The 12421-nt window shown below is 43.8% G+C and overlaps 1 protein-coding gene across 2 annotated transcripts in view; it reads right to left on the bottom strand.

Annotated features, from left to right (window-relative positions):
* Window positions 1-12421, bottom strand: part of DIP2B (disco interacting protein 2 homolog B) — a 112896-nt gene that overhangs the window by 28428 nt on the left and 72047 nt on the right. For both annotated transcript variants that reach the window (XM_067529708.1, XM_067529707.1), the window contains 7 exons: window positions 7409-7528; window positions 6522-6719; window positions 5351-5442; window positions 3994-4104; window positions 2418-2541; window positions 1965-2074; window positions 950-1052 (listed from right to left, as the gene is read on the bottom strand). In XM_067529708.1, the coding sequence (XP_067385809.1) occupies window positions 950-1052; window positions 1965-2074; window positions 2418-2541; window positions 3994-4104; window positions 5351-5442; window positions 6522-6719; window positions 7409-7528 (858 nt within the window). The remainder of the gene's footprint in view (window positions 1-949; window positions 1053-1964; window positions 2075-2417; window positions 2542-3993; window positions 4105-5350; window positions 5443-6521; window positions 6720-7408; window positions 7529-12421) is intronic.

Raw genomic sequence — 12421 nt, 5'->3', positions numbered from 1 at the left:
TCCTCGTTATAGATCATACAAAACAGACATGCTCAGGTGCATATACAAGAGCACAATAAAAAGGGTTACAAGACACAGAGCAGACCTACCTAAAACTAAACATGAATTTAAGGGAAGGAACACATTGCAGAAAGCTGCAAGAATATAACGTCTAGCATATCTAGACTTTTATACCACACACATCATTGTAATATCAGTGTCTCCTAGCCTCCTTTTACATGAGGTGTTGGGGGGAAGAGGCTACAGAGCCATCATTCAAATACCTTGGAAGACTGACCATCTGCAGCAACAGAAATGAATGGGATGGCTCCCAAAAGGAATATAGTTGCATGTCAAACAGAAATGGTGACATACAGCTCATTAAAGAAGCTCTGAGATACTTGGTATGTAAAGGACTGATTTTGTAGGCAGAGCAGACTAACACACTTCCTGCAGAAAAAGCTCTGTGCATCACCATGGGTAATTTCCACTCTCCATAATTAGATTTAACCTGAAAGGCTCTAACTGGTTTGGCACAGTTATCTGAGAGGCCCCATGGTGTGTGTGCATTGTGACCATGAAGGTGAACAGAGGCAATCCAGTAGGAGCTCCTTCAATTTAAGTGAAAGGGAGCTGGTGGCAGGGTGTTCTTTGAACTTTTATTTGGAAACTTGTGCAACTCTCCCTCTACTGTCCCCCGATTCACCAGGGCATGGATTTATAAACTTCCATGCACACCGCAAAACTCATTTTTGATCCCTCTCTGTTAAGGCTGTTAGGCAGAGGATGGGGCTGAGGTGGAAATACTTATGGATTGGCCTTTGTCTACATCTAAGCTACAATTTTTAATTTGTGAGATTGATTTTTAAACATTTAAAAATCTATCTAATTTAGCAGTGGAAAGAATGATCTCACAGCGAGCTGAGCTTTTACCTCTTCGTGAACATACTCACTATGTAACACTACTCACCTTCAGAGTAGTTGCAAGCCTGAGACAGAGCCTGACAATGAGAGAGCATGGCAATTCGAGACACTGTCACCCCCATCACACTGCCTTCCTTGCTGGTCTTGTACTGGAAAACACCAAACATAAGCAAACTAGTTATGCACATAAAGGAGGCTGCAAGGCTTAGTCCTTATTAATCAGAGCACGTTTTCTCCTTAAATGAATGGAGTCACATTTAAAAAGGACAGTTGTGTAGGTGCATCAGCAGGATTCACTAGAGGGGAGAAAGATTATCCATGGAAAGTAAAGGTAGGCATGTTTAGACATAGATATAGCCTAGTCCCAAGCTCTAAACATGTACAGGTAAATCCACGGAGACACCTGTTTAAAGCTGGTCATACTTAATTGTATTATTATGACTTCTGCCAATACAAAAGGCAAACTGAAAAAGCAGTCTATAGACTAGGTGTAAACCAAACACTGATATTATTTAGGATGCAGTAGTTCCCACAGTTAGTATTACTGAGGAAGACAGGCCTTGCCATGAGAAGTAAACAATCCAAAGCATTGCCATGTGAAACAAAGGCAGAAATCTGAGAGCTACCAAGTACCGAAAAGAATTTAAACAGACCAAATGAAAAGATGAGCACAGGGAAGCCCCCTGAGCTGAAAGGCTGGACTGTACCAAATCTCCCTGCATTAAGCCCCTAAGCTAAAATGTGTTATACTCCTGTGAGCAACCCTACAGCACTGTCAGATTAAGCCACTTTCTGGTCAAGCACAGCACTATATCTGAATTGTTTCATCTGTCTTTGAAGCAGACATTGCATCTTCCTCTGCATTTTGAGCAGCAAACAAAGCCACAAATTGGCATACAACTAAAAACAAGCATCATGGCAAGTTGTACATGATGAGAGTTGTTTTGACAAGAGATTGGTAAGTTTGGAGCAGCTCATGTGAAAGTGCTACCATTTTGATGGCTTCTGTACATTAAATTAAATCCAGAGAAGCTCATTTCTGACCCTCATTCACTACCCACCTCAATATATGCTGGCTCAGTTCCTGCAGTCGAGATGTTGGGCTGCCAGTCCTTTGGTGACTTGGAGAGATACTTTGAGTCTGTCACAACCCATTTGAGTCTGGGCCAACCTAGAGCCAAAATCAAAGGCAACGTTTAGATCTGTGTATCTGTTGAAAATCTATATTCATCTGAAATATACAAGTGATCATGTGCCCATTTCACTTAGGGCTTGTTTTCCCAGTAGCAAGGTTAAATAAGCAAAATGCAAGTTCAACTGAGATAAATGTGTAACTTAAAAACCAAAGGTGATTTGGACTTGACTGGGTTTATTTCAGGCAATGACTCCACCAGAAACCTTGCTCACTCAACCAAAAGGAGAGCAAAATAGCACATGGGTTTTGACATCTGACAGCTAGTTTTAAGAGTTCAGCTCTCGGTCAAACTGCAAAACAAAAGCATGACTGAACTAACCTTTAAACTGCACAATTTCTCCATTTTGGGTTTTTGGCAGCCCCTTTAGACAAACCTCAGTGGTGAGAGCCAAAGTGATGCCACAGCTTCCCAAGAGGAAGCCAATCTGCTGACCACCAGCATCCTGAGGGAAAAAAATATAATCATTGTGAGTTCCACATGATGGGAGAGTATGAAGCCTTCACCCTTACCAAAATTCAAGGCACGGTAATGCTCTAATAAATGGATGTTAATATTATGGACCACATTGGGAAAAATAAATGTTTAATCTGGTTTGCCCCATGGGCATCTGGCAATGGTTTGAAACTCAAATGACAACCACAGTCTGGCAGTGATGATATGGATTCAGTCATATATTAACATGTTCTAGAAAACAATATATGCATCATGATGGCATGCTGGTGTAATGGGGACTCTAATTCTAACAGAATTTGTTCCCTAAGGCACATTGAGCAGCTGAGACAGATGTATTTCTGTGAGCAAATAAAAGTCCACAGAAAAATGAGAACCTATTGTAAAAATGTGGACGCTTACTTAATGTTCTGCCTAGCAAGTCTGTTCCCTTCACTTAATTCTGAGGTGATGTAAGTTGATTTAAATCAAGACTGTGGGAAACGGTCCTGGTTCTCCAGGAAAAAAACAGATGATGCTGCATTGGCATAACCATAAAGGGCCAGAGATGAAAGGCATGTGTCCTCAATGGTGAGACAGGTCTGCTCAGATGCACGTCAGCGTATAGCCATTGCACTTACATGGTTTATTTTCACTAAGGAAAGAATTAAAACTGTAACCATCAATCAAAAATGAAAATTGAAATAATAATCATGCCCTATATCCCCCCAGTAGCTGACTAACCCTACTTCACAAAGATAAAAGCACTGGAATGAAGTACCTGATAAAGTGACCTGACTTGCCAAATATTGGTAGAAGCTTTAATTTCATATTTTGCTTGCCACAGCAGTTGTCGTGTTGAGGCTGCAAAGCAAAGCTCTAGGAAACCCACAGCACTGCTAGACTAGCATCACCCTTGCCGTATGCTTGCCATTATTATGCTAACATGGTTGCCTCTCACAAAATCCCATGGTTTCACAGCTTGAATAGCAACAATATGGCAACATTGCGAGGTCAGAAAAAACCCTCCTGGGAGCAGGGATTATAGAGTGACAGGTGACTGACAATAAGGGGCTGTTCTTCAAAGGTGCTGAGCACTCAACTCCGACTGAAGTCAGAAGGGAGCTGCAGGTGATCAGCACTGCTGGAAAGGCAGTCCCTACCTACTTATCAGAAGGGAGATTAACAAGGACATGTAGAAACATTTACTCTGTGTTATAAACATGTGTCCATCACAATGTCTAGGGAAATCCACTGATCAACTCCTCTAGGTAGCCAATATATTTTTCCAATTTTCGACTCTGCAATGGCAGGTTCCTAGGACTCTTGCACATTTTGTTGGTACAGAAGAACAGCTAAAGCAGCAGTGGATCACTATGAAACACTATCAAATCAGAGGCTGATGGTCTGACTTGGTTTTCATCCCACATCAGCCTCTCACTCCTCTACATTGCGTCAACGTTACCTTTCTGGTAAGAGGTACCTCAATAGGCACTGGGATCACTTCTGCTAGCAGACAGCCATAAAACGCCACCATGAACATGACTGGGTCATTGTTGGGGTAAACAAGGGCTACCTACAATTCACAGAAGTATTTGGTTAGAGAAGATATGAGGAACAGCATTAAAGTTGGGTTTGTTTAACAGCTTAATCACTGGGAGTGTAATTCAACAAAAAGAATTAAGGTCAACTCAATGGCTGTTCCCATCTACCCCCCAAGAAGTGAAAATGTTGCCAAAAAAATCCATTCAATTCCCTTTTGTCCTAACACATTAAATATTAAACGATAATTAGCAATTAAGAATTTGTGAAAATCAAATGATCTGTTTAGAGCAAATGTGTAGATGGTAGAAACATGTTTAATGCAGAACCTCTTTCAATAAAGAGTTTGCTGTCTATTTCCTTGCCAGGTTATTCCTACTGAACCAACTATTAAAATGTGCTCATTTCACCACTTTCCCCTCTGCATTGTATCTTTGCATGTGATAAGTTTACTTTTTAGTGTGATCCTCCCAGGGGTATGGATTCAAAAGGGCTGCAATGATATTCCAGAGTAGGTTATTAGGGTAAACAAATTCTCTTAACAGGTTCTTTTTTAATTGTAGCTTACTAAAATAAACAATGTAATACCAACTTGTCCACGGGCCCTGCTAAAAATATCCTCTTTAGCATGATGATACTGACATGGCCATCAACCCTCCACTCAGGGTCCAATGAGGAATTTTGTTTCAGAGGTGGGAAAGGGACAAAGATATAACTTCATAGCTTTTCAGACATTTTTAAAGGGAGGTCATGTGTGTTCAGATTCTAACACAGCATCCCATATAGATCTTCTCTTTGGGAGCTCTGCATAGTGTACAAGGCTGTGTGTTTGGGTGTATATTCCTACATATATACAAACTGTAGTTAATCTCTGTATATATACATGCATACAGGAGGAATACAGAACTTAAGCTTTTCACTATTATCAAGAGTGGTGTGGTAAGGCCTCTGACATTTTGCAAGCATTGTTCCTATGGAGAGATGTTAGTGTAGGGGAGATTTTCAAAGGCACGTAGAGGATTTCAGAGTACACATCCCAGTGACTGCTTCAGACACTGTTGAAAATCTCAGTCCAGGAGTTCTTTTACTGAGTGCTGGACAGGGGACTTTCCATGCAGACTGGAAACATTTCTTTAAAACTCACCTGGGACTCTAGGATGAGGAGGGTCACCCACTCACCGTTGTTAAAAGGACAAGATTATAATGTTTATGGCAAGTGATGATGCAAAAAAACCTCTTCCCATTTCATAGGAAGAGCCAAACATTTTAAAGCCAATTACCCTGTCTCCAGGCTTTAACACAGGTTCATTTTTGGTCCCCAGTTTATTAAGTAGCGTGTAGGCCAGCTTAAGGCTTCTGCTCCACAATTTACCTAAAACACAAAGAAAAGAAGTTTGCCAACTCCACAACAACCAAGCATATAGATGATAATACCCAGCTCCTAAGTAGAATTATCAGTTACAGATCTCAAAGGGCTTTACACAGCTGAGGATCCTACGTCCCATTTTGCAGAAGAGGAGGCACAAAGAGGGTTAGTGACTTGCCCATGGTGACAGTGGCAGAGATGGAAACACACACAGAAATCCAATGCCCAGTCCTCCGCAGTATTTCATGTAACAATAAGAAGGTGCCAAGGCAAACCCCACCTACTAGAGTCCTTTATATACACCCAGGACTTAATCCTTATGATTCAGAAAAATTAAATTAAAGGCTTCCTTTTAAAAAGGACACAAGTAGCTGTTTTGCTATTTCCTGGCTATGCTGCTCATCACAAAGAGAAATTGAGTAAATCCAAGAGTGATGTTAAGGTAACACAGTCTCCTATTTTTACACAGACTCAAATCATATTCTTAATTATTAAGTGGCAACTAAGAGCAAAGGTGGAGGTTTAATCTACAAGTATTTCTAGAGCCAATGAAAACTTCACCAGTATCTGCTTCATGTTCTCCTGCCACTCCTACGCCCCTCACAGCTCCCTTCGGAATTAGTTCCAACTCTTGGCTTTGCTCCTCCTTCCGTGCATCCCATGTACTTGGAAAGGTTTCCCATCTTGTGTCAAACTTGCTCATGCTGCACCTCCATATCTTCCTTTCAAATCCACTGCTTCCAAGATTCCCTCCCTCAGTGTTCCCATGTCCCTTCCCTGATCTATTTGGGGGAGGGATCGTGTCATATTCTATGTGCTATAAAGTATCTGGTACACTTACGGTGCTATATCAGTGTAAAGTCAGTATAAGGAGGAGACTGACCACCAGAGTCAGGAAAACCCATTACAACAAGTCTACAGAATCTCTTCTCTCATGCTGGACTCACAGTGTTTTGTCTACAAACCTCTCATACCCCAGGTATTTGGGGCAAACACTTTTCCAGTCTTGTTGCCACTAGCCAATTCATGCTCTGTCACACCCCAGTGCTGTAAGAGTGATGTAGCAGCAGAAATACACCACTCACCATATGTCAGGGTATAGACTGGTTTCCCGGTAACATCCAGTGCCGTCAGGCAGGGGCATTTGGCCTGTGTGGTCCCCCAACGCTGCAGTGCTGCTTCTAAGGCAGGAGGCCAATTACAAATGACTCCCAGTGGCTCTCCCTTCACAGGTGTCATCTGGCGGCCTTCTGGCTTGGGCTGGTTTGGGTCAGGCTGCGGAACTGAAAGAAAATTAAATCCCCTGCCCAGTTAATCCCAGCTCACACACCCACAAGCAGGAAAGAGAACTGAAAACAAATGCTGTTCCACACAGAACCCAAAGCAGCCCAAACAAAACCCTACTGAAAACAAAACGCTGCCCTGCACAAATAATATTCCCTCTGGGAAGAGAGAACAAACCATGAGACACGTTAGTCATGCTGCTTAATGCATGACTGGAAGATATTGCAGTAACGGGGGTTGTAAAAACCTGTATGAAATTAATGATATTCCACTGTATTGAACCAACAATCCACACGTTGCTTTGAAGTTACTAATGCAAAAAAAAAAAAAAAATCCACCTTTTCTTTGGGAAATTATTAGGGTTCAGGTGACCTTAGAAATTAGGTTTCCAAAATCCATTTAAATGTTTTGTTAAAAAAAAGTCTAAGCTGTTTACATTAATATAGTGCATGTGAAAGGGGCCAGACAGACAATCCTGGAGACTTGCATCATTCATCGGACAATGGATTCATTTAATGACTACATTCCTACCACTGGATCTTAGCCACAGACAGTCCATGTGTGCTAATATCACCTTTAAAGAGGAAGTCAATCTCTGAGTCAACTCCATACAACAGCATAATAAAACACATCACATATTTGTGCTTACAACAAATGACCAATAAAAGCATTTCTTGCTGGCTGTTACCTTCCACGATTTCTTCAAAATCATCCACAAAAAATTCCTTCAGGGGTGGCCTTTTTGGTCGTTTCAAGGTGTTCAGCAGCTGTTGAATTTTTGTGGAGACTCTGCTACTTACAGGGACACCTAGTGGGGAAGGGAAAGAATTCAGCTAACCAATGAGCTCGTCATCTCTAGCAACATTACTTTCCTACTTCCCTTCACAAGGAATTATTTTCTCCTGATGTGCTCACTTGCCCTGTCAATAGGCACAATCTTAATGACTGTGACCAGTGAAGACTGATATTATTGGGCTTAGCTCTATTGTAACCAAGACAACAGAAATTCCTAGTAACGGAAAGTCATTTTTGAATCATCTCCCTTTCCAAAGTCTCATTACCATCTGTCTTTGATATATTACATTTGCTGTGAAACATGGCATGCAATTTAACATGTCTTAAAAATAACTGCCAGTGATACTGCATGACTTTGTCAGCAGAGTGTGTTGTCAGAATTACAAGTATTGACATCACTTTTACCTCAGAGACCGAGGCCTGGTCTACACTGACAACGGCAGTCAAGGTAACGCCAGGGGAGACGCATACTTTAGGTGGTAAGCCACATGTCAGTTCCACCGACCTACATCGCAGTAAAATTTGACTTAATAAAACCACCTCCACAAGTGGCGTAGCACTGAAGTCAAATTCTATGGGTCGAATGAGCATCAGTGTAGGCATAGCACAACATAAATTGACGTAATTGGCCTCAAGGAGGTATCCCATAATGCTCTGTTGTGACCTCTCTGGACTTTGCACTCTGCTGCACTGTGACCACATAAACAGGAAATAGCTCGTCCCATCAAACCCCCAGAAATTTGAATTTCCATTTCCTGTTTGGTCAGCGTGGAGAGAGCTTTGTAGCTGAACTGCTCTTGGTGACTGCACGCCCCAAATGCACTCCAGCCTGGAGTCAACATGAAGTCTTGGATTTCATCAGCCTGTGGGGCAAAGAGTCTGTTCTGGCTCAGCTCAGAGCCAGCAAAAGAAATTTAGATATCTATGAGAAGATATCACGTGGTATGGTGGAGAAGGGCCACAACAGGGACGCGCAGCAGTGCTGCATTAAAATCAAAGAGCTGAGGCATATCAGAAAACTAGGCAGGCGAAGTCATTCTGGCTCATCACCAAAGACATGCTGCTTTTATGAGGAGCTGCATGCGATTCTCAGCAGTGACCCCACCACTGTGCCACTGCGCAGCATTGATACCTCCGAAGAATCACAGTCCAGGATGAATGAAGAGGACTCTGTGGATGAGGAGCAGAAGGATAGGGAGAACAAGGGGCAGAAAAGAGGGGTATTCATTCTCCCAGAGTGCCAGGACCTGTTTGTTACCCCAGAGCAGCACAGCTGGGAACAGGACAGTGTTAGAGACCGAGATGCCATGGAAGGCACATCTGGTGAGTGTGTATAGCAAATTGCATTTCTATGGTCATGCCCCAGTCCAGCTTCTTATTTTGGGGGAAAAAGGAGTTTGTGTTTTTGTGGGGATGGGCTTCCTGGGGGCTGGTAAACGTCAGCAGAGGGTTACCTCCTGAACAGACTATTTATGTGCATAGGGATGCTCTGAGAATCCTCCGTGGATATCTCCAGAAAACTTTCATGTAGGTACTCTGCAATCCTTTGCAGGTTTCTGGGGAGGGCAGCCTTATCTCTTCCACCATGGTAGGACACTTTCCCCCACCACTCTGCAATTAAATAAGCAGGCATCATTGCAGAACACAGCATAGCAGCATAAGGGCCAGGCGTGTACCCTGATGCTTGCAGGAAATCTTCCCTTTCCGCCTGTGTTCCCTCAGCACACTGATATCACACATGGTCACCTAGGGAAGATGGCTCAAGTTTACAATACCCGACCAATGTAGTCACTGCATGTTATTCCCCTGCCATGGACGGTGTCCCTGGGCCCCTACACAGACAATTCCTAGCCATGATATTGTTGGCATGGGCATTATGGGTCCGGGAACTGGTGCCCCCCATCCTCCCCCCCCCCCTTTTTTTTTTTTTCTTTTCCTACAGACACTTCACCCACACCCTCCTCCAATCTCTTTTGATCAACTCTTCCCAAACCGGTCTTTGGGATGGTAAAGGGGAGCCCAATGATCCTTCTCTGTGTGTGAATTGGGGGAATTAGTGCTATACAGACTTCCCTGTAATGGATGCAAGGGCCCCTTACTTACCATGTCTGGAATGGCACTCTGACCCGTGCGATAGGTACAGATTGGTATGCGGGCCAGGCTTTGCCTTGTGAATAGGTAAGGGAGTTCTTTTTACATTGTAACATTTCTTTTATTCCATGGGGTCAGCTAACAATTGCAACTTTGTGCTTTGCTTGCCTTACAATGGACACCTCAGACTTCACCCCCATCTTCCACTCCCACAGAGCGCCTTTCCCAGATTAGGAAGCAAAAAAAAAACCCTCAGGATGACCTGTTCAATGAACACCTCTGCGGCTGCTGACACAGAGCTCAGAGCCTGGAGGATGTCCTTGTCAGAAAAACTAAACATGGACATGGAACAGTGAAAATCAGCACAGGAGCAGAAGCATGCAATGCAACAGGAGATGTTGCGTATTATGAGAAATCAGTCTGACATGCTGAGGTGTCTGGTAGAGCTCCAGGAAGAGCAGCGGCAGGACAAACTCCCTCTGCAGCCCCTGCAAAACGCTCAGCCAACAAGCTGTTTCCTAGTCCCCACCCCCAAACATTCTAGGAGGAGGTTGAGCAGGGTGCAGTATATGCTGCACTCCACACCGGTGTAGGCGAGCAGAAAGATGATGGCCCCTTTAAGAACTAGGAATGTGCGTGATTTGCTGTTTGCACAGTCACACTTTGCACTGGTTGCCCAAGCAGCCTTATGAGAATGTTCAATTATCTTCTTTCTCCTCCCCTTCCCCCCCGGGTAACTGATCACCAGTAAAACTTTACTGCTTTAAAAAACATTTCTCTTTATTCATGGAGAGCTTGGGGATTGCTGGCAGAGAAAGAAGGGGAGGGGGCCGATGGTGCAAAGGTGGGGGATGGGAACGGAAGGCACAGCACTGACAGAGATGTACATTTCTGTGGTTCATTCCAAAAACGGGTTTTCAATGCTTCCGAGGCGCAGCACTCCATGGTTGGCTCTTAGCATAGCATTAGACTCTGGCTGCTCAAAATTACCAGCCAGCCTATCAGCCTCCACAACCCAATCCTGGGGGAACTTTTCACTCTTTGTTTCACAAATGTTATGGAGCACACAGCAGGCAGAGATGGCCGTTAGGATGTTGCATTCACTGAGGTCTAACCTAGTGAGCAGGTAGCATTATCTTGCACATTCCACCAAATGCACATTCCACCACCATTCTGCACTTAGTGAACCTATTATTGAAACGCGCCTTCTCGCTGTCCAGGTGTCCCGTGAATGGCTTCATTAGCCAGGGGAAAACAGGGTAGGCAGGATCACTATTGGCATTTCAACATTGCCAATATTTATTTTTTGGTCAGGGAAGAAAGTGCCCACCTGCATCTTTTTTAACAGACCTGAGTTCCTAAAGATGCGCGTGTCATGCACTTTTCCAGACCACCCCACATTGATGTCGGTGAAACGTCCCCTGTGATCCACAAGGGCCTGCAACACCATTGAGAAGTATCCCTTCTGGTTTATGTTCTCTGTGGCAAGGCGGTCTGGCGCTAAGATAGGGATGTGTGTGCCATCTATTGTTCTCACCCAGTTTGGGAACCCTATTGCAGCAAACCAGTCCACTGTGTCCTGCATGTTTCCCAAAGTCACTACCCTTCTTAGCAGAAGTCTATTAATGGCCTGGCACATTCGCATCACAGCAGCTCCTACAGTGGATTTATCGACTCCAAATTGATTCCCAACTGACTGGTAGCAGTCTGGGGTTGCTAGCTTCCAGAGAGCAATGGCCACTCACTTCTCCACTGTCAGAGCAGGTCTCAAGCGAGTATTCATGCGCTTCGGGGCTGGGGACAGCTCTGTGCAAAATTCAAGGAAAGTGGCCTTTTGCATACGAAAGTTCTGCAGCCACTGATCATCCACACCTTCATAATGATACTGTCCCACCAATCGATGCTTGTTTCCCGGGACCAGAACCGGCGCTCTACCGACTGAAGATGCTGCGTGACAGCCTGCAGCAAACGGGAATTATTTTGCTCCATAGCTTGTAGCAGGTCAGCCTCAGTAACATTGCAATTTTCCACACTGTGGCTCCTGTCTCGGCCTTGAAAGTACTGCAGGATAAGTTGTAAGGAGTTTGTGACGCTCACAATGATAGTGCAAAGCTGAGCGGGCTCCATGCCTCTCCAGCAACGGCGTGCACGTGGCACAGACTGAAGCATTTAGAAAAACGGTGCGAAAAAGCGTTTGTCCATTTGTTTGGGACAAGAAAGGAGGAGGAGGGAGCACGCTGCATCATGGGAAGATGACAACCTTCCCAAAACCCTCTGCGTCTAGTTGCACTGTGGGATAGTGACCCACGGTGCACTGCTTTGATTGTCGACCCAAGCGCAGCTAATGGGGACGCAATACCCCGACGCAATGCACGTGGTATGAGCACGCTCCTGCGACTTCTAAAATTTGGCGGGTGAAAGTTGATTTAAAATAAATCAACTTCACTCCGCAGTGTACATATACCCTTAGACCAAACCGTTAATAATCAGTATTATCAGCTACATAGTATCAAAACTGTAGTTAAGAGTTGTGTTTTCATTAGTCTCCCCTCAGCTTGCATGGATTCCAATACAACAGCATTTTAAAGGCAACAAACCCAGATATAAATTCTGGACTTTGTTACCAAAAAGCAATGAACTGAATAGAAAGACAGCAGAGCTTATTTTAAAAGCCACCCTCACTAGCTGCACCTTCAACGTGAAGTTAGATGTTGCAGTGAAATAAAGGCTCCTTTGAAAATCCCATCCAAAGAAACTAACAGTTTTCCTAAGCATGACTGATCTTTGTTGGGTTCATTTACAAATCAATTCCTTC

This window comes from Emydura macquarii, unplaced genomic scaffold (genome assembly GCF_026122565.2).
Source record: "Emydura macquarii macquarii isolate MOO-44397 ecotype Brisbane River unplaced genomic scaffold, CSIRO-AGI_Emac_v2 contig_2994, whole genome shotgun sequence".
NCBI lineage: Eukaryota > Metazoa > Chordata > Testudines > Chelidae > Emydura > Emydura macquarii.
The sequence above is the reverse complement of the archived record's forward strand: the minus strand, read 5'-3'. Positions and strand labels throughout refer to the sequence as shown.